Source organism: Pituophis catenifer, unplaced genomic scaffold (genome assembly GCF_029215685.1).
Source record: "Pituophis catenifer annectens isolate HBS135680 unplaced genomic scaffold, rPitCat1.0.hap2 SCAF_1, whole genome shotgun sequence".
NCBI lineage: Eukaryota > Metazoa > Chordata > Lepidosauria > Squamata > Colubridae > Pituophis > Pituophis catenifer.
The window spans coordinates 10,749,903-10,772,920 of NW_027256881.1; the positions used below are offsets into that span (position 1 = coordinate 10,749,903).

The window sequence follows — 23,018 nt, forward strand, 5'->3', positions numbered from 1 at the left end:
TATATATTTATTTTCTTGTCTTTTCGTAGGCCTTTATGTGTATTTTTCTCTCAGCCGGGTTTTTTCCTACGTAAATCAAGATCTTTATACAGCCATAGCTCAGTGAAATCCCATTCACTAATTTCTAGGCTTTTTCAGACATCAAACCAGCATTTTTAGTTTCCCAATAGACAGCAAAATGCTGGTTTGATGTCTGAAAAAGCCTAGAAACTAGTGAATGGGATTTCCCTTTCCAGGAGGTTTTGTACCATTGATGATTCAACCACTAATGAAAAGTACACATCGTTGGAATATATCTTGTACAAAATATCATGTTTTAAATAAAATCTCTTTAAGAATACAGTTTACGGAAGCTTTACAGCACAGCAGTGTTTCTCAGCCTTGGCTGGTTTAAAATGTATGGAGGCCCAGAATTCAGTTCAATTTCAATTCAATTCAGGTTCCTAGAAGTGAGCTGCAAAAGTCCAGACGACTAGTAGAAGGCGGTAAATATTTGAGTTCCCTGTATCTCTGCTGCCATCTACTGTCATCCGGGTATTTGCAGATCAGATCTGGTTGTCAGCCCTGGAGGCCATCTTTTTCTTTGGATCTTCAGGGCTGCCACACTTAGTGCTGTGGGAAACTGGGAGCGGGGATTACATGGAGTTGCAGAGATATCTAGCCATAATAACATTCTTTTCTCTGGGAGTCAAGGACATTCAGCCTGCACCTGGAGTGCCGTGACTGGGTGGCATCGCCAGTTGGGACAGTGCATTGGTTGGACTATGTGATGGACTTGTGGGCGCAGGGGAAGGGACTTGGAATTTCTTTTCGGTGGGGAAAACTTGGAAGCTCTGAGATTCGGGCTTTCCAAGATGTGACAATATGACAGTTCTAATAAAATGGAACTTGAGCAGCTTCTAGCCTCAGTCTTCTTTCGTCGGGGGTGTTACTCGGAACCCTTACACTGGTAATCCTAAACTTCATTCTCAACAAATCCAATAACTTGCAAAACCAGTGACCAAATAAGCAGCAAGCTTTGAGTTAAAGACAACGACGAGACAAAAATTATCCAGAAGGTGTCAAATTTGAACTGAAAAATGAAACTTGGTTTTCACAATCTTACTCATTGCAGAGTATAGTGATTGAAAGATTGGCGACTTCTCAACTAGAAGAAGTGGAATGTCATGATCCGTTTCAAATTGGATATGGGGTTGAATCTGTTTTAGTCATTCTAATGAATGCTCTTTATATGAGTGAAAACAGACTATCGGTTCTTCCTGACCTCTAAATCTCTCAAGTCAATTGACTATAAGTTTTCTGATCATCAAAGATATTTGTTCATCGTTCCCACCACCCATCTCCTTCCACTTATGACTGTATGACTGTAACTTTGTTGCTTGTATCCTTATTATTTATATTGATATTGTTTCCTGATTGCTTATTTGTACCCTATGACTATCATTAAGTGTTGTACCTTGTGATTCTTGATGAATATATCTTTTCTTTTATGTACACTGAGAGCGTATGCACCAAAGACAAATTCCTTGTGTGTCCAATCACACTTGGCCAATAAAGAATTCTATTCTATTCTATTCTATTCTATTCTATTCTATTCTATTCTATTCTATTCTATTCTATTCTATTCTATTCTATTCTATTTAGGATTTGGAGGTAAATTTTGTTGTGGCTCTGCTGTTCCTGTCTTTTGGACAGATTTCAGTGTAGTGTTGTCAAGGTTCTAGTAATGTTTTTCAATATTTACATGAAATCACAAGGGAAATCATCAGATGACTTAAAATTGGGTGCTATAATTATCGTTGTGATACCCACATTGACTTCCCTTAAATATCTTCAGGAAATGGAGTTACTCCCTAAAAGTCTGCCACTATCAGTAATCAGCTAGATGAGGGACAGTGGTGGGATTAAAAAATTTTTTACTACTGATTCTATGGGCGTGGCTTGGTGGGCGTGGCAGGGGAAGGCTACTGTAAAATCTCCATTCCCAACCCACTCCAGGGGAAGGATACTGTTAAAATCTCCATTCCCACTCCACTCCAGGGGAAGGATACTGTAAAATCTCCATTTCCTCCCCATCCCACTAACTTGCTTTCCAGCTCCGTTCTCCTGTGCAGAGCAAGAAAAGAAGACTCAGCTGATCAGCTGGGACTCAAGAGGCAGAGAATAGATGGGGGCGGAGCCAGTCAGAGGGGGGCATTTGCCCAGATTCGTCTGGTTTTTGTTTTTTTTTTATTTGATTTATATGCCGCCCTTCTCCGGAGACTCAGGGCAACTTACAATGCGTTAAGCAATAGCCTTCATACTTTTGTATATTTATACAAAGTCAGCTTATTGCCCCCACAATCTGGGTCCTCATTTAACCTACCTTAGAAAGGATGGAAGGCTGAGTCAACCTTGAGCCTGGTGAGATTTGAACTTGCAGTAATTGCAGGCAGCTAGTGTTAATCACAATGCTTTTAGTCTGCTGAGCTACCAGGCCCATACCATTTTGCACCAGTTGCGCCCCTACCTGGACCGAGATGCCTTACGCATGGTCACCCATGCACTCGTCACCTCCCGGAATGACTATTGCAATGCTCTCTACATGGGGCTGCCCTTGAAAACCACTCGGAGGCTTCAGCTGGTGCAGAATGCGGCCGCACAGGTAGTGATGGGAGTGTCCCGATGCTCCCATGTCACACCCCTCCTGCGTGACCTGCATTGGCTACCAGTTGCCCTCCAGGTGAGGTTCAAGGTGTTGGTGATTATCTATAAAGCCCTACATGGCTTAGGCCCAGGGTATTTGGCGGGTCATCTGCGGCCAGCAACAGCTCCCCATCACCTGGTGCGTTCACACAGAGAGGGCCTACTTGAGGTCCCATCGGCCAAGCAATGCCAGCTGATGGCCCCTAGAGAGCGAGCCTTCTCTGTAGGCGCACCTACCCTCTGGAATCAGCTCCCCTTGGAGCTCCGGGTGGCCCCTGACCTTCGCTCTTTCCGCCGTGACCTTAAAACATGGTTGTTTCGCCAGGCTGGCCTGGACTGAATGGGGTTTTAATGGGAATTTTAGTTTCTTTTATTGTTTGAATTTTTAATCTGGACTTGTTGCTTATTGCTGTGAGCCGCCCTGAGTCCTTGTGGAGAAAGGGCAGCATATAAATCCAATTAAATAAATAAATAAATAAATAAATAAATAAATAAATAAATAAATAAATAAATAAATAAATAAATTTACCAGTTCTCTAAACTACTCAAAATTTCTGCTACCGGTACCGATTCAGAACCTGAATCTGAATTTGAAACGGAGTAGACATGCTGATTTTTGAGGAAGCAGCTATTTAGAGAAGTGGTAGATCCTCCTACTTCTTGAATGGGGTTATACTCTCTCAGAAAGACAAGATTTGAAAGTGCCTCTGAGCCCAAATCTCTCTCTAGATCCCTTGAGTGAGGACATAGACTTATAGAATCACAGGGCTGGAAGGGACCTTGGTGGATCCAACCACCTTACCAGGGCAGGAGTCCTTTGGTGTGAAACCCTCTACCTTGACTAGAGTACTGTGCTCCACTGTGGGGAAAACCCTTGCGTAGCAATGGAAATTTTGGGTTTGCTTGTCATAAGTGGAGGACTACTTAATATATTGTTTTGTTGACTGGCAGCTGCTCAGAGTTGGCTTTTAAGATGGGTGACTGTAGAAACATAATAGACAAATAGAATAGAATAGAATAACAGAGTTGGAAGGGACCTTGGAGGTCTTCTAGTCCAACCCCCTGCTTAGGCAGGAAGCTCTATATCCGTGATGGTGAACCTGTGGCACGTGGAGCCATATCGGTGGGCACAAGAGCATTGCCCTACCCTAGCTGCAGCATGCATGCATGGGCTGGCCAGCTGATTTTCGGGCCTTCCAGGCCCACCGGAAGTTGGGAAACAGGCTGTTTCCAGCGCCTGGAGGGCCTCCGGGAGGGTGAGGAAGGCTGCTTTCGCCCTCCCCAGACTCCTAGAAAGCTTCTGGAGCCTGGGGAGAGCGAAAAAACGGGCCTACCGGGCCCTTCATGCCACTGCATGCCAAAAGTGGAGGGAGTGCGGGGGGAGTTGTGTGCACATGCACGGGGGGGGCGGAGCGGGGTGCATTAAATGGGTATGGGCACACACGCACATGACCCCCCTGCGCTCCCCCTGCTTTTGGCACGCAATGGCAAAAAGGTTAGCCATCACTGCCCTATACCATTTCAAACAAATGGTTGTCCAATCTCTTCTTTAAAACTTCCAATGTTGGAGCATTCACAACTTCTGGAGGCAAGTTGTTCCACTGATTAATTGTTCTAACTGTCAGGAAATTTCTCCTTAGTTCTAAGTTGTTTCTCTCCTTGATTAGTTTCCACCCATTGTTTCTTGTTCTTGTTGTTCAGGTGCTTTGGAGAATAGTAATAGGAGTAGCTTTGGAGAAATGAGATAGATGGATGGATGATAGATAGGATAGGATAAAATAAGATGTAAGATAAGATGTAAGATAAAATTAGCTATAAGATGAGGGGAGGGGAGAGAGAGGAGAGATGAGATGAGATAAGAGATATGAGAAAAGAAGATAGATGATAGATAAACAGACTGACAGACAGACACTTGGACTTAAAACTCTTGTCTTGCAATTTGTTTTTGGGCAAATACAAAATGTAGGTGATTATCATTAAAGCCAGGGATGGGCAGCTATGACCCCTTTAAGACCTATGGATTTCAGCTCCCAATATTCCTGAGCAAGCTGGCTCAGGGGTTGAAGTTCACAGGTCATAAAGGGGACAGAGTTGCCTACTCCTGCTTAAACTTGGCAACTTTTAAGATACATGGACTTCAGCTCCTAGAATTCCACATCCAGCATGCATTCAAAAGAAAACCTCCTATAGGACCTTCATTTTACTAATCTTATTTGAGTAGCTTGCCTAAAATTATCTGTAATTGAGCTTTTTCAGCTGCTGCCCCTCTTCTCTAGCATACAACCCCTGAAACATTGAGAGCTTGACCTCTTTATTAGCTTTATAAAGCACCTGCAATACATCTTTTTATATAAACTTTTAAATGTTAATGATGACATTTTAAACTTTTTAAAAACTTTTTGTTTTAATTGGTCTTCAGTGGAGGGTTTTGTGTGTTGATTTTCAATCTGTTATCCCTGTAATCTATTCAATGGCTTTGATAGCTGGTGCTACTGGTTGTTGTTGTTGATTGTGAAATTGTGTCTGACTCATCATGACCCCATGGACAATGTTCCTCCAGGCCTTCCTGTCCTCTACCATCCTCTGGAGTCCATTTAAGCTCACGCCTACTGCTTCAGTGACTCCATCCAGCCACTTCATTCTCTGCCGTCCCCTTCTTCTTTTGCCCTTAATCTTTCCCAGCATTAGGATCTTCTCCAGTGAGTCCTTCCTTCTCATTAGGTGGCCAAAGTATTTGAGTTTCATTTTCAGGATCTGGCCATTTAAAGAGCCATACTACTGGTACATCAAATCAAATAATATACAGGTACACCATGATTTACAGTTGAGGTAACTGAGCCAGAAATGATGGCTGTAAATTGTGTCGGTCATTAAGCGGGTCACCACGTGATCACATCTAATTTTACAACCTATTTTGTGACAGTCAATAATGAATGGGGCAGTCATTAAGCAAACCCATTCTAATAGCAGTGACTGTGAGAGGGATCTTGGAGTCTTAGTGGACAACCAGCTAAATATGAGCTAGCAATGTGCAGCGGCAGCCAAAAAAGCCAATGGAATCCTAAATTGCATTAAGAGAGGGATACAATCAAGATCAAGTGAGATACTAATACCACTCTATAAAGCCTTAGTAAGACCACAACTAGAGTACTGCATCCAGTTTTGGTCACCACACTATAAAAAAGATGTTGAGACTGTAGAAAAAGTGCAACCTGGATGATTAGGGGACTGGAGGCTAAAATATACGATGAACAGTTACAGGAACTGGGCATGGCTAGTCTAGTAAAGAGAAGGACCAGGGGAGACATGATAGCAGTGTTCCAATATTTGAGGGGCTGCAACAGAGAGGAAGGAGGTCAAGCTATTTTCCAAAGCACTCGAAGGCCAGACAAGAAATAATGGATGGAAACTGACCAAGGAGAGATTTGCTAGAAATGAGGAGGAACTTTCTGACAGTGAGAATAATCAACTAATGGAACAGAAGTTTATTTGTTTAAATCTTTATACCGCCCTTCTCCAATATAGGACTCAGGGCGGTGAACAGCCAAAGTAAAAACAAGACATACAAAATCTAAAAACTGTTTAAAATAATTAAATATTTTGGCCGTAATTAAAACAATTCCAATTTAAAATCAATTTAAAATTTGACTCAAGCCAGCCCAGCTAGTTGAAATAAATAGGTTTTCAGGGCCCGACGAAAAATCCGGAGGTCTGTTATTGTACGTATCTCTGGGGTATCTTCTGAAGTTGCCTTCAGAAGTTGTGGGAGATTCGTCACTTGAGAGTTTCAAGAAAAGATTGGACTGCCATTTGTCAGAAACTGTATAGGGTCTCCTGCTTGAGCGGGCGTGTGGGGGGGTGTTGGACGAGATGACCTATAAGGTCCCTTCCAACTCTGTTAATCTGTTAATCTGTTTTCTACCCATTTCCCCCCCCCAGAAAACACAAGTAAATGGTAGTTTCTTGCCCAAAGCATTGTAAATTGTGGTCATGTGCAAACAACCATAAATGCAGGCTAGTTGCCAAGTGACCAAAATGTGTTCATGGTAGGTTGTGTGTGTGTGTATGTGAGTGTGGCCATCAGAACTTTGAAATCAGGTTGTAAGTTGTTTTGGAGTGACTGGAAATAAATCAAGATAAAATGTTGAATTGTGCCAAAATGTTATCTTGCCTAATGCCCTGTTTTCCTGTGCAACCAATAATGTGTATCAGAAATGTTTAGCCGTTAGCAGAATGTCTCCATTGATGCTCTGTTTCCAATGGTATTTAACACAGTAAGTCTTCTGAATATGGACATTCCTTTTATGCCATCAAAGCTAATAGCTGTTGATAGACCTTGAACACATCCTATGGCGATCGGTTCTGGAAATGAAAGAATTTAATTAAACAAATTGAACAACAGCTGCATTCACAACCATTTAACCTGATTACTGAATTAACCCAGTTTTCTGGGTTTGTAGAATTCATTGCACAGAAATCAACCAAGCAGGATGCACATCGAACTAGGCCATTAAGAAACTAACAAAGATCAACACAAACCATTCTTAGCGTATTATCCAGATGCAAACTCTTAAGTGTTTAAATGACCCGGCTAAATATGTCATGGGAGAACCCTCTTCTCTTACCCAGAATTTTTAGATCTTGGATTATTTAATTGGATGTCCCGAGAGAAGAAAACTTTCTGTTTTAAAGAAGCTTTTTTTCCTTTTTCTTCCACCAACTGTGCTGAATTTAAATTAGCCAATGGTTAAGGAAGCCAATCAACACATGCCAAAATCGTGACAAGGGATTTCGCTCCAAGTAGAAAACAGTGTGAGTTTTTGTTTGTTTGTTTCTAAACCACATTTTCACAGGATTTTTCTTTAAATTAAGATTGCATATTTCACATTCCACATACACCAAAGCAAAAATATTCCCTTTGCTTATAGGGAACTTGGGAGAAATACAGTTCCTCGTGAAAACATCCTCATTATCTATCATCGACTAATAATTGGAAACAGTGTACTCTCTTTTTAAGAGTGACAAGGGCAAGAAATTTGATCCCTAGAAAGCACAAATTGCAATTCTGTTGGCTATAAAAATACTGCTTGAGATACATATATATAAATCAGCAAAAATCTGGTCTAGGGCTTGTCCTAGCGAAGGCAGAACCTGTCTCATTTATCGATTTGTTTAAATCGGTTGTTTGCATAAATTTTCAAGCATAACTTTCCTTAAATATTCAATAATATTACATACATTTTCTCCTAAAGTACCAGCTTTTTAATGGAAATTCCCTTAAATTTTTTAAATTTTTAATTTTTTTGTAAACATACTCTTCCCTGACGCTCTTTGTGATGAAATTTTCCCCTTTCCTCTTTTATTTTTTTTAAAATCTACACTTCTCCACCATATTGACTGATTATGTACCATCAAGTCAATTTTGATTCCAAGTGTCCACACAAATAGAATTTTTTTCCATAACAATCTTTTTTTTTTTTTGCCTGTTATTTAGGCTCTTGGTTTCTTACATAACTCCGCTGTGATGTATGCAATTTCAGAAACAATCCTTTATGGCTGTATATTTTTCACAAACAAATTGGTTTAATGTGTGTGTGTGTGTGTGTGTGTGTGTGTGTGTGGGAAATTTTCATGGGAGTAATACAGATGTTAGGGTCCATTCACTGCAATGGCAGAGTCCACGTTCTTCTGTTGCTGCAAATCTCTCCTTTTAAAACTCCCTGGTGGGTTGCATTGACATCCCTATCAATTCATGACGTTTCAGGATAATTCTTGCTCCTCTTTTGAACTAGTAGCATGAAGTCGATAACAACATGGTGTGTGCTTGGTATGAAGAGCACGTTCTTCAAAAAGTCTATAAAATGTCCTTCTAGAACTCCAGAGCACTTGAAACTTCCAAATGAGGCTGTGATAGACATCTCATGCTACCTTCATGGAAGATGACTGGGTTTGTTTGTTTTTTTAAAATCTTTTGACATGGTATTCCATATTAATATATTAGGTCATTTCTAAGATTGTGTGCATTCAAATAAAAGAATATCAAAAGTTTCATCTCTGAACCTCAAATATAATTTGCTGGTCCTGTATCTGGAGTGGGGATTTGGGTTATTTTTGGAAAAGTTTGTAAGCTTTCATTACTTGTCCTTAAGCCAAGATGTTCCTTGAGCCTTCAGGATAATGACAACTGTCGATCTGGAATGTTTTCATTCAGTCAGTCAAAGTTTGGCAGAGTAGATAAGCAAAGTTCAAATAAATAAAATGTAAAAAAAAAAAACCAACAACAACAACAACGCAAACACCTTCCCTTGTGAGTCTTCCCTGATAGTGTGAATGAGAGTGGAAGGTTTGATAAAAATGTCTCCCCTGGTGAGAACTCAAGTCTGAAGAATTCTTGAAGGTTGGATAAGAGGTTCTCTACTTGATAAAATGTTTAATTGTCCACCTTTGACCTGTGCAGCTGCGAAGAATAAGATCCATACCTGACGTGCCTTTATTTTCGACTTCCAAGCAGCGTCCTGTCCCTTTGTTTAGGATTGCACCATGCTGGATTATGTTTAAGAGAGAGAGAAATAAATAAATCAGTGTTAACATCTATCATCTTTTAATAGGTCAGATTACAATTCCCATGCCAACTGGGAATTTTTGAAGTTGTAATTCAGGACATGCAAGGAAGAAGAATCCCCTTTTTTTGATATTGTCCTATAACTTCAAGCTAAAAAAATTACCAGATTTGACTTGCTGTAACTGGATCAACCATTAGATGGCGGTAAAGGGATATAACATTCTAATCCTTTGCTGCCACTAGTGGCAATTTTAAGTTTTGCAGCGAGATTTGCTAGCCCTAAGCTAGGGGTGTCAAACTGGCAGCACCACATGTTGGTGCAGGGTGAAATCCAGCAGGTTCTGACAGTTTCTGGAGAACCAGTAGGGGAGATTTTGAGCAGTTCAGAGAACTGGTAGCAGAAATTTTGAGTAGTTTGGAGAACCAGCAAATACTACCGCTGGCTGATCAGATCGCCCAATCCGGTAGTGATAGCAGCGGGTAGTTCGGAGAACTACCTGCTGCTTTTAAAAGACTCTGACGATCCCAGCTGAGTTGCCTGATTGTCAGAGGCTTTTTTTTTTTTACTTTTAAAAATATTTTTTCTGCAACCTCTTCGGCCGAAGAGGTTGTAGAAAAAAATGCTTTTAAAAGGCTCTGATGATTCAGCTGAGCCGCACGATCCTCAGCAATGCTTTTAAAAGTTAAAAAAAAAAATCCCACGCCACAGCTGATCACCCCCCCCCTGCTCTACTTACCGCATGCCTCCTTTTGGCGTGCACTGCGCATGCGCAGCCAGCAAACCAGTAGTAAACTGGTTCAGATTTCACCACTGCCCTGCATATGGTGTTATCTCATACTGCAGCCAAATTATTTAGGCAGGACAGCTATACTGTATATCTGAGAGAAATGAGCACGCCTGCTTTGCTTTCAAATGTTTTCAGCTTTCAATCCTTGGCATGTTCGGTTAATGTTGGGAAATCTCTCCAATGCAAGCAAGGCTGATTTTGGTAGGAAATGAGGAAGCTTCCAGAATTCTAACACGTGTGTGTGTGTGTGTGTGTGTGTGTGATGCCCACACTTATTTTGCACCAAGGCAACAAAGGAGAATTCTCAGATTCCACATACTAACTGAAGATAGCCAGACTCCAAACTAGTTCACATAATCTCATAGAATGTACTTCATAATGATACCCAAGAATAGCTGGACCAGTGGTTTGATTTAGCGGAGGGCTGCTTCGTATATTATGAAACAGCCATGGGAACATCACCGCATTAAAATTAAAATTAATACAGCCGAACTGGGCTGGAAATCAACTGAAATTCTCTGTTTAGTTTTATGTAGGTCTAATTTCAGCGGCTTACAAGCATAGGGTAGGCAAAGGTAACTGAATAATTATTTGATGCATATTCTTGACGAACGTATCTTTTCTTTCATGTACACTGAGAGCGTATGCACCAAGACAAATTCCTTGTGTGTCCAATCACACTTGGCCAATAAAGAATTCTATTCTATTCTATTCTATTCTATTCTATTCTATTCTATTCTATTCTATTCTATTCTATTCTATTCTATTCTATTCTATTCTATTCTATTCTATTCCATTCCATTCCATTCCATTCAGGGTGGGTTCTACTTACTTTTACTAGCGGTTTGCAGTGGGGCTGCGTATGCGTGTGAGTGAAGCGAGCGCGCACACGCGCTCTTCTGCGCAAGCGCAGAATCTTCTGCACATGCGCAGAAGTGTTTTGATGATGTGCTTTTTGCCCAGGACCTCAAACCAAGTGGTCCTGTCCACCATTAAAAACCACCATGTTTCCAGTGTCTTTCTTCCCCACGTGGAACTGAACCCAGAAGGATATTTCTTCCAACACCACAAACAATTCATATGAAAATAATTGCAAAAAAAAAAAAAAGCATGAACCTGTATAAAATTCCAACGCTTATGGAGGCTGCTCTTGACTTTCTCGCAGTCAAGCAGCTGAGGGAGTTTACTCTTCACATTATCCACCAAGCAGCGGGTATCTGGGAGCAATATTGTGGTCCCAAGAGCTCCTAAATGCAGAAATCCTTCTTTGGTGTAGCGAGCAAGCTAGGGAAGGAAGAGAGAGAGAAAAAGAGCCAGGTTTAGTGAGATGAATGTTATCTACTGCAGAACCAAATACGGTCTGGTAGTGAAAGATAATATGGATTATTATGATTTTAAATGATGTTTTGCTCTGATGAAACTCCAATTCAAGGACTGCGCAAAGCTCTGGGCAAAAGTTCATAGAAACCATGGAGAAGGTCCAGAGAAAGACGTTAAGATAATCAGGGGATTCAGCCTTATAAAGAGTGATGGGTATGTTTCATGGGTGGGTTCTAAATTTTTTTACTACTGGTTCTGTGGGCGTGGCTTATTTTGTAGGTGTGGCTTGGAGGTCATGTGACTAGGTGGGCGTGGCTAGCTGGTCATCTGGAAGGTCCTCGCACTTACGACCCGACTCATTTGTTTGCTTTTAACACTGATCAGCTGTAGGACAGCCCTTTGACGCCCCCCAGCAAGAGTTTAAACAGTTTTTTTCCCCTCTAGTCATCAGCTGGGACTCAGGAGGCAGCAATAGATTGGGGGTGGGACCAAATAAAAGGTAAGAATAACGTGGGTGGGTGGGAGGGCGTGGGGGGGAGAACCGGTTCGGTGAAGTCATATCGTCACCGCTACCGTCTCGGCCGAACCGGACCAAACCGGGAGGAACCCACCACTGGTATGTTTAGACTTCAGTGTGTGGTGATTGACTCACATTCTTTCAGTCCATACCTACAGTATAAGCTCCTGTATCATCAACCATGGTGGTGCAACAGTTAGAATGCGGTACTGCAGGCTATTTCTGCTGACTGCCTGCAGTTTGGGAGTTTGATTCTCACCAGGCTCAAGGTTGACTCAGCCTTCCATCCTTCCGAGGACAGTAAAATGAGGACCCAGATTATTGGGGGGGCAATAAGGTGACTCTGTAAACCATTTAAAGAGGGCTGTAAAGCACTGTGAAGTGATATATAAGTCTAAGTGCTATTGATATTCGTCAAATAACCAAAGAGAATTAAGGCTGTTCTCTGCTTTTCCCAGACCCTAAAACTATTACAGAAGGCAAACATCACTGTTAGAGAAGACTTCCTAATGGTAAGAAGAGACTTTTCTGCTTTGGCTCTCCCCCTTTGGAACATTGTGTCCCTCAAGCTGATATAACCCCACGCTCTATTGACTTTCTGAAAGGGCCTCAAAATCTGGCCCTGCCATTTGGCCTGGGAGCCCTGATGGGAGCGTATACTACTGTAGGTAGTCAATGGACTGAAAGAAGATTCCACCCCCATCCCATGTGTATCTTGTTCTCTTCCTCATCATCTTTGACAATTTTAATGTTCATTTTAATGCTGATGTCAGGGTTCCGACGGATGCCCTAATTAAATCATTAGCCTGGAGCCAAGCTTCAAAAGAAATCCAGTTATTTATTAGGAGCTTCATGTCGGCACGTTCCAAATGTGGCTAACTCTGACCCCATATAATTTACGGCCCAGACTTGACCCTATTTCCCCCCTCCCCTCAGGGTGTGCCATCAGTCACATTCGCCAACGGAGCAATTTCGCGGGTTGTAGAGATCACTCCCCTCCGGCCACTGTGGGTAAACCTGGGAGACAGCCTTGAGAGAGATATGTCTGGAATGTGCTTTTGTTTTTGGCTGCCATGCCGCTTCACCGCTTTCCCATTCCCCTTGCCTATGACAACTTGAGAGCAGGCCAGGGATGCTTTGCGAGTTGACAGCTGATATTTATTATTGTAATATTTTAATGTTTTACCCACATCTGTTCAATTTTGTCCATAAAGAGTAAGGGAGGTTAAAACCTGGTGGTTTGGTAGAGGGTTCACTAATAGTCAGACAGCAAGAAGGGACCTTGGACTTTTTCTCAGGGATTCTTGGAGTTGAACATGTTTCACTTACCTTTGCTACCGGTTCGCTCGTGCGTGCACCACTTCTGCACATGCTCAGAAGCTTCTGCACATGCACAGAGCATATTTGATGGTGTCCGGGCAGGTGGGTGGAGCCTCCCGCCACCGCTGCTACCGGTTCGCCCAAACCAGGGCGAATCGGTAGCAATCCACCAATGGTACATGTTAAGCAGGGGTGGGTTCGACTTACCTTTATTTATTTATTATTTATTTATTGGTTCGATTTATATGCCGCCCTTCTCCGGAGACTCAGGGCAGCTTACAATGCGTTAAGCAATAGCCTTCATACTTTTGTATATACCTGCTTAGTAGGGCTTTCGGCCCCCCCTAAGCGGTGTTCTTTTTTATACAAAGTCCGCTTTTTGCCCCCACAATCCGGGTCCTCATTTTACCTACCTCGGAAGGATGGAAAGCCAAGTCAACCTTGAGCCTGGTGAGATTTGAACCTGCAGTAATTGCAGGCAGCTGATGCTACTTAACAGCACTTTAGTCTGCTGCGCCACCAACTACTACTGGTTTGCAACGGGAACATGCCTGCACACTTCTGTGCAATATAATGTATGGGATTTGGGCGACATAGGCGGTATTGTATAAAATATTCTGCTTATGTAGACTGCTATCTCAGTCAAGAGATAGCAGGGACAAGCTTGCCTTACCATTTTTCAATTCTACATGTTTTATAGAGCAGCCCCTCTTTGTGCCCTAGAGAAATGCAATTAATCTTAATTAATGTTAAATTGACACCAGCTGGAAAATTCCTCGAAATTCAAGAAGCTCAGAAATATAGTTGGCGCACTGCTAACTCCATTTGATCGCTTCTGCTGGAAATTAACACTGAACATCCATCTTCCTTCATTATGGTTTTGGTCGGGATCTGTGTGCTCACAGTGGGAGAAAGTTAATTATATTCTCTCATTCTTTTTTTTTTTTTAAAGACTTGCTAAGTGAGGTTTGGAATGGCCTGTAACAAGTCAGAACTAGAGAATATCGGTTTAGCATGGCCTCAAACCCTGTCATTATAAAGTCACTATAATTCAGAGTGCAGTTGTATGCCCTGTAAAGCAGGGGTGAAATCCAGCAGGTTCTGACAGATTCTGGAGAACCGGTAGCGGAAATTTTGAGTAGTTCGGAGAACCAGCAAATACCACCTGTGGCTGGCCCCAGAGTGGGGTGGGAATGGAGATTTTGCAATATCCTTCCCCCAGGAGTGGGGAGGGAATGGGGATTTTGCAGTATCCTTCCCCTGGAGTGGGGTAGGAATGGGGATTTTGCAATATCCTTTCCCTGCTAGTCCACCACGCCCACAGAACCGGTAGGGAAAAAATTTGGATTTCACCCCTGCTGTAAAGGAACTGCTGAAATTAACTTGCTGGGTATTAACTTGCAATATTTTGATATGATTTATTTTTGTGTATTAATCAAATTTACCTGGCAGCTCATCACGAGGAAAGTGGAAGACATCAATCGCTCAATTATATGAGTTAAAAAACGCATTGCCAATCAGAGCTCTCTTCCACCCTCACCCCCCCCCCACCTACTAAGTATAAACACTGTGTGTGTTACTTTCCAAGAGACAATTAGCTGAATTTAAAGAAACAAATTGTATGTGTCCATAGCTGGCTTAAAAACCCCATGCACATCACGTACAGTAGGGCGATGTTGCAGATTCAATTCTGAAAAGAATGCAGAGAAATATGAATGCAGCAACTCTTGTTGCTTGACTCATTCATCCACTCACAGATGGATTTATTTCTAGGAGCCACACAATCCTGGATATGTGTGTGCTCTAATAAGACTTTGGCAGATTCTGCATTTTGCACTCTGTATACTGCCAAGCACTTTTTTCCCCCAGAATTGAATCTAAAAGCACTGTGCAGCCCAGAACATTATCTAAATTAGAATAGGCCGATGAGGCCAATGGGAACAATTCAGTGGTGGGTTTCAATTTTTTTTACTACCGGTTCTGTGGGTGTGGCTTGGTGGGCATGGCTTGGTGAGCTGGCAGGGGAAGGATACTGTAAAATCCCCATTTCCTCCCAATCAGCTGGGACTTGGGAGGCAGAGAATAGATGGAGGCGGGGCCAGTCAGAATTTTTACTACCGGTTCTCCGAATTACTCAAAATTTCTCCTACCGGTTCTCCAGAACTGATCAGAACCTGCTGAAGCCCACCTCTGGAACAATTGACTCAGAGAATAGAATAGAATAGAATAGAATAGAATAGAATAGAATAGAATAGAATAGAATAGAATAGAATAACAGAGTTGGAAGGGACCTTGGAGGTCTTCTAGTCCAACCCTCTGCCCAGGCAGGAAACCCTACACCACTTCAGACAAATGGTTATCCAACATCTTTTTAAAAACTTCCAGTGTTGGAGAATTCACAACTTCTGCAGGCAACTTGTTCCACTTATTAATTGTTCTAACTGTCAGGAAATTTCTCCTTAGTTCTAAGTTGCTTCTCTCTTCGATTAGTTTCCACCCGTTTCTTCTTGTCCTGCCTTCAGGTGCTTTGAAGAATAGTTTGACTCCATCTTCTTTGTGGCAGCCCCTGAGATATTGGAACACTGCTATCATGTCTCCCCTACTCCTTTTCTTCCCATAGTGGTCAGGGAAGATGAAACCACATGACCATAGTGGTCAGGGAAGATGACACTTCCCATAGTGGTGCCATAAATGGCACCACTATGGGAAGATGGCTTCCCATAGTGGTCACGGCAGGTTTTTTTCCCTCCCATGCTGCTTTCTGGATAGTGGAATGTGGAAAAAGAACAAAACAGAATAGAACAGAATAACCGAGTTGGAAGGGACCTTGGCTGTCTTCTAATCCAACTGCCTGCTCAAGCATGACACCCTATATCTTTCCAGACAAATAAATGGTTATCCAACATCTTCTGAAAAACCTCCAGTGATGGAGCATCCACAACTTCTGGAGGCAAGCTGTTCCATAGATTAATTGTTCTCACTGTCAGGAAATTCCTCCTTAATTCTAAATCAGATCTCTCTCTTTGACAATCTTCCACCTGTTACTTCTTGTCCTCAGGTGCTTTGGTCAATCCCCTCTTCAAATATTGGAAGACTGCTGTCATTGCCACCCCTAATTCTTCTCTTTGTTAGACTAGACAGATCTAGTCTAACAGACCACCTGGGCGTCGTTACTTCCTGGTTTTAACCAGGAAGTAATGTGTTCTTTACCTTCTGCGCATGCGCAGAAGGTTTTGCGCATGGGCAGGTTTTGCGCATGCGCAGAAGGTCTGTGAGCAGGGTGCGTAAGGAAGGTAAGTAGATTTCACTCCTGCCTCAATCTGACCTTGGGACATTATCCCCTCTAAGCATGTGTAGGAAGTTAGCACCCACCCCTTTCCTGGAAGAGCAAAATATTTTAGGAAATATGAAAAAGGCAGAATATTATATTTCCCTGGATGAGAAATGGATAAGCATGTTTTGAAGCAGCTCCCATCTTCCTGCCCCCACCCTTTGTCAATGGGCCATTAAGGCTTGGGCCAATCTATTCTACATAACAAAGATCTACCTCCTTCAGGCAGAGCCATAGTAGGAATTGCCAAAGATCCAACAAAGATAGGATTATTCCTCTACACAATAGCAGAAGAAACTCACCACATGCGACCTGGGAAGCACATGTGACCATCAGCCAGCAAGGCTAGCTAAGAACCCCACCCCCTGGGAGTCTGACAATCAATCAAGATACTATTTTGGGGCCCCAAGAAATGCAAAGCCAGAAAGAGCATAAAAACCCGTAGACTCGCTGTATTCCTCCCTTTTCTGTTCAGGAACTCAAGCCATGTGATCCTGTCCACCATTAAACCATCTTTCCAAGCAGTCTCCATGTTTCCAGTGTCTTTTTCCCCACTTGGAGCAGAACCTAGAAGGAGATTTCTTCCAACACATGGATCTCTGCAGCGTATAGTTAAAAATAAATATGTAAGTCCTGAAGGAATGCCCCTCCCCCCCCAAAAAAAATCCTTAGAAGCAGGAACATCCTCAAGGTATGATTGAAAAAATCAAAATGGTGGCCATATCCATGCGATTGAAACTTGGATCATATTCTCCTGGGTACCGTGTTCACCTTTTCTATCACAGACATTCATTTCTCTAAGGATTTTATTTTATTTTTTTATTATTTTTTTTGCTTTTCTTCAACATTTTTCATATTTCTTCATGCCGGCGGTAGGATTTTAACTGCTGAAGCAAGGCCAGGCATGCAAACCAGAATGCAATTTATAGCTGAAGATGGTTGGCTCCAAGATTGAATATTCTTGTTAATCTCTCATTTCATCGACAGGTATTTATTATAAGGAATCAAATTAAAATGGGTGAAAATGCGGCCCCATCCCACCTCCTGCCTATCTGTCAGAAGAACTTAGGTTTTTACAGCTTCTATGCAAATCAATAACCACCTTGATTGGCTTCTTTTGTTTGTTTTTAAAGACACGGTACAAATGAATAGAAGATCAGCAAGGTTGGGGGGGTGGGGGGATGGGGAAGAATGCTTCCTGCTATCTAACAATGAAAAGAAATGGAAAAGGAAGGTGGGAGGGAGGGAGAGAGAGAGAGAGAGAGAGAGAAAAAGATCAGGGAAACGGAAACCGCTTTGCGCTTCTTTGACAGATGGGTTGAAAGAGGCAAGCAGCAGCCCCAAATTTTAATTCAAGAAATCAAGCAGTAGAAGAAAAGTTGTTTTGTTAAAACAGTGACTGGGGGCGGAGAGCAGGAGGAACTAACCATACAAGCCAGCCAGCTCAGGATAACAAATAATTTCTTTGGGGCATTCAGCTACAAGCACAGAATAAGCAAACAGTATGGAAATTATTTCATTTCCCTTTCAACCGAGATATTTCAAAGGTATGATGTGAGGCTTCTGTGGCAGCCCTGTAGAACTGGGTTAAAAAGACCCCTTCCCAGCCCCTGCTCTGTTCTCCATCTTCTCCAGTTGATTAATGGATTTAAGGGGAAATGTTTCAATAGGTTCAGAAAAGCCCAAATGATCAGAGGTCCATGGCAAGATTGAGTATGTGTTGCTCTTTGGATTCCAAAGGGAAAAGATGGAAGGGCAGGTATGACACATCCATCTATAACTCCTTAAATGAATAATAGAATAACAGAGTTGGAACAGATCTTGGAGGTCTTCTAGTACATCTTCTAATGTATCTTCTTACTGACCTGTCCTGAAGCTGTGGAAAGCAGCCATTTGATGCTAGGAAAAGACACAGCTGAGCTGTTGTGGACTTCAACTTCCAGAATTCCTCAGCCAATTATGGTGGCTAGGGAATTCTGGGAGTTGAAGTCCACACGTCTTAAAGTTGCCAAGGTTGGACATCCCTAGTCTAGTGGTTAAGGCCACCAGAATAGAAACCAGGAGACCCATCAGTTTTAATCCAGTCTTAGCCATGAAAGCCAGCTGGGTGATCTTGGGCCAGTCACTCTCTCTCAGCCCAATTCACTTCATACGTTTGTTCTGGGGAAAATAAGAGGAGGAAGGAGTTATTAGATATGTTTGCTGCCTTGAATTGTTTATAAAAACAATAAGGGTAGGAAATAAATAAATTAAAATAAAATAAATAATAAATGAGTTTACTGTATTTGTTAACTGACCCAATCTTACAGCTCTGTGTCTCTGCCAACATCTCCAAATCATGCCAACAAATATACAGATGGATACCCACCACAACTCATTCCATCAAGCCAAAGGTCTGGTGGAAAAAGAAGTTTTTAATAATCTCTTGAAAAATAAGAAAGGAGCTCATCAGCCAAGACCCTGAGGAAGGCTGTGCAAGGTCAGCAGAGAGAAGATCTTCCATCTCTTCCAGGTCCTATAAAGTTCACAAGGAGAAGAGATTTTCAGAGGTCCTCTTGAGAGGAGCAGACCAACATCATTGTTCTGACCCTTGAAAAGCAGGAAGCAGGAATCGGTCCTGGCAAAACCTCTTTTATTTACATGACTGTGAATTACTTTCATTCACAGTCAGCAAGGCTTGTCCAAACGGTTTTTCAAAGGTATATTTATCAACACAAACCTTATCTCCCTTGGCAAGCTGCCACATAACTTGTTTCCAAATGCAGTGTAAGACAAAATTTGGCACAGAGTCTCTTAGAGTCACGAACAGAACTTTCCACTCTTGAAACAACTGAATGAACTAATTGTTTCCTGCAAAAGCCCATTCCTCGTTCGCTCGTCTTTTGTTTCCTATGGGAGGGGCCAATTACCTCCAAGGTGTGGCTTTACTCCCAAGTCGACCCTGCTTTCTGAGTTGTTCTTGTCTTCTGGCAGCTCTGCGCATACTCACGCTGGGAACAGGCTCCAGCTGTTCCTCTGCCTCACTGCTGTCTAGCTCCCTCTCTGCCTCCGATGCAGAGCCCTCATCCGAACTTTCCCCAACCCCCAAAACTGGCCCATGTTCCTCCCCAACCTCCTCACTGTCTGACTCTGCTGCCAGCTTTGCTGGCTGCCGGTGGGCCACAACAGTCATCCTAGACCATGAATGTTTGAATTCAAAGAGCATCATGGCCCCACATGGACTGTATTTCAAATAAGCTTTCAAAGAAAATTCCAGAGATCTCAAATTGTATAAGGTCTCCTGCTTGAGCAGAAGGTTGGACTTAGAAGATCTCCATGGTCCCTTCCAACTCTATTCTGATTGATTGATGGATGGATGGATGGATGGATGGATGGATGGATGGATGGATTGAAACCACATGGATACTTCATGAAGACCTAAATGGGATTCAAGGAACCATGGTTTGCTTCACTTTCCAGTTTTTCTCCTTTACGGTAGGAGCCAATGACTTTTTAGGTGATCATCACTCAATTTCAAGTAATATTCTAAATGCTAAAGTCAACACATTTAAATATTCCTGAATGTGGGTTCTTATTTGAGAACAGAGAGATCCTTCCAGATTGAGTCCATTTCTTAGAGTTTTAAATTGCTTTTAAATTAGATAGACAGTGCTCAGCATGGACTATCATCTCATCTATTTTTGTGACCCCAGGATGACAAGAAAGGGAGTTGGGACTACTTCTGAGCTTCCTTTGTTCCCAGCTGTAACATTTGAAACAATGATTGCAATACTTAATCTCACTTTAATTTAGGACAAAACTCTAGAATTGGGCTGTCTTGTTCCGGGTTAGAAGTTTTTTTTTCTAATAGTCATTTTGAGTTTGCTACATTTCAAGCTTACAATATTTTGGACCGTTCTAATTACAGGGCTAGGCAATTGCCAGCCTTGCTTGCAAGCACGTTTTAAAGAAAGCTGTTAGTGTACTTCAGCATTTCTGAACCCCAGCGACTTTAAGATGTGTGGGCTTCAGTACCCAGAATTCCCCAGCCAGCATGTTGAAGTCCACATGTCTTAACATGTCTTAAACTGAGACACTGAGCTGGTCGATCAGAAAGGTCGGCAGTTTGGTGGTTCGAATCCCTACTACAGGTCTCCTGCGTGAGCAGGGGGTTGGACTAGAGGACCTCCAAGGTCCCTTCCAACTCTGTTACTGTTACTTGTTGGGGTTCAAAAATACTGAATGCTAGTTCATCAGCTACAGCCAGGGGTGGGTTTCACTTACCTTTGTCACCGGTTCGCCCCATGCACACACGCTCATTTCGCATGCACGTATGCTGTCTGCACATGCGCTTGGCCTTCTGCGCATACACTTTGCTCGCTTGTGCGCCTTCTGCAAATGCGCCCGGCCTCAAAAACATGCCTAAGTAGCATGACGTGGAGCCGGGGCGGGTGGGTAAGCCCACCCATGATTGCCACTACCAGTTCGCTTGAACCAGTGCGAACCGGCTGAATACCACCTCTGGCTACAGCTACTCCTCAACTTATGACAACAACCAGGACCAGAATTGCTATGGTTGTTAAGTGAGCCACACCCAATTTTGCAACCTTCTTTTTTGCCACAGTTGTGAAGCCAATCACTGCAGTTGTTAAATTAAACATGCAGTTGTTAAGGAAATCTGGTTTTCCCATTAACTTTGCTTGTCAGAAGCTGGCTAAGAAGGTTGGCAGTTGCATGACACACGGATGCTGCAACCATCATAAATACATGTCGATTGCCAAGTGCCTGAATTTTAATCACATGACTGTGGGGATGTGGCCGTGGGCATAAGTGCAAGAACCAGCTGTTAGTCGTTTTCTTCAGTGCCATTGTAACTTCAAATCAATCAATGGTCATAATTGGAGGACTACATGTGTTCCATTATTTCCAAGCTCTGTTCGTTAAGAATGAGAAGAAGAAGAATTGTGAGGGATTAAAAGAGCTGGTTGACAGCTTGGAAAGCCTTTTAGTTCTGTCACTGTCACTGCACTTGGAGGAAGGTGCTCCTTTGCAAATTATGTCTCATCCATCAGTGCTTCCCCTGGTCTTGGACTGGGCAGATTTTCATAACTGATAGTATGTATGCTACATGGGGCTACCCTGAAAGGATGACTAGAAAACCTCTATTGGAGCAAATTGTGGTGTCTGCTAAACTATCCTTGCCATTTGTTTCCTCAAGGTCCTCCCAAAAGAGCAGCCTGCTGTCACTCTGAAGGATACTGGTGTGGAAAATAAAATAAAATAAAATAAAACAGCAACTCTTGGAATAAAATTTGAGGTGGGAGTAAGAGCAAAATTCTTGCAGTTTCTGCAGCAAAGTTTTACACACAAGTCAGAAAAGAGAAAACAGGTGGAAATAGCTGAAGCTGCTAAAAAAGCCAAGCTGCATTAATAGAAGGATAAAATCAATAGCATGTGAAGTGTTAGTACTTCTTTATAAGGGTAACACCACGCTTGGAATACTGATCCAGTTTTGGCCGCCAGGATATAAAAAAGATGTTAAGACTGTAGAAAGAGTGCAGAGAAGAGCAACAAAGATGATTAGGGGACTGGAGGCTAAAACATATGAAGAACAGTTACAGGAACTGGGTATGTCTAGTTTAATGAAAACAAGGACTAGGGGTGATGTGATAGCAGCATTCCAATATCTGAGGGGTTGCCACAAAGAAGAGGGAGTCAAGCTATTCTCCAAAGCACCTGCAGGCAAAATAAGAAGCAATGGATGGAAGCTAGTTAAGGAAAGATCCAACCCACAACTAAGGAGAAATTTCCTGACAGTTAGAACAATTAATCAGTGAAGCGACTTTCCTCCAGAAATTGTAGGTGCTCCAACACTGGAAGTTTTTAAGAAGAGATTGGACAAATATTTGTCCAAGGTGGCACAGTGGTTAGAGTGCAGCACTGCAGGCTACTTCAACTGACTGCTAGCTGCAGTTCAGCAGTTTAAATCTCACCGGCTCAAGGTTGACTCAGCCTTCCATCCTTCCGAGGTAGATAAAATGAGGACCAGATTGTTGGGGGCAATAGGCTGACTCTGTAAACCGCTTAGAGAGGGCTGTAAAGCACTGTGAAGTGGTATATAAGTCTAAGTGCTATTGCTATTTGTCTGAAATGGTACTTGAACAGAGGGTTGATTAGAAAACCTCCAAGTCCCTTCCAACTCTTGTTATTCTCTTATATTCTGTTAACCATCTGTGGATTGGATTACCCTCTAAATAAAGTGAAAGGACAGAGGAGGGAAAGATCTGCTCACATGTCCAACTGTGAAACCAATGTTTGGGGCAAGTAGGAAATTCCAATATGAAAGACCTACATAACTATACACATTGGTGGAAGAATTCCACTTTAGAAAAATCACTAGACAAAGGATTTGCCACAGAAGAAAGAAAAAGAGCAGATCACAAGCTCTATTCAAGTGTAGAAAGTACACAGGAGTTGACCTTTGGGGAAAGAGAGAGAAAAGAAAACGGCCCTGCA

The 23,018-nt window shown here is 42.4% G+C and overlaps 1 protein-coding gene across 1 annotated transcript in view; it reads right to left on the reverse strand.

Annotated features, from left to right (window-relative positions):
* Positions 1-9,099: 9,099 nt before the first annotated feature.
* Positions 9,100-23,018, reverse strand: part of GALNT17 (polypeptide N-acetylgalactosaminyltransferase 17) — a 351,458-nt gene continuing 337,539 nt past the window's right edge. Inside the window, exons 10-11 of the mRNA XM_070945586.1 lie at positions 11,152-11,319; positions 9,100-9,228 (exon numbers count right to left, since the gene is read on the reverse strand). Coding sequence (XP_070801687.1) covers positions 9,100-9,228; positions 11,152-11,319 — 297 coding nt within the window. The remainder of the gene's footprint in view (positions 9,229-11,151; positions 11,320-23,018) is intronic.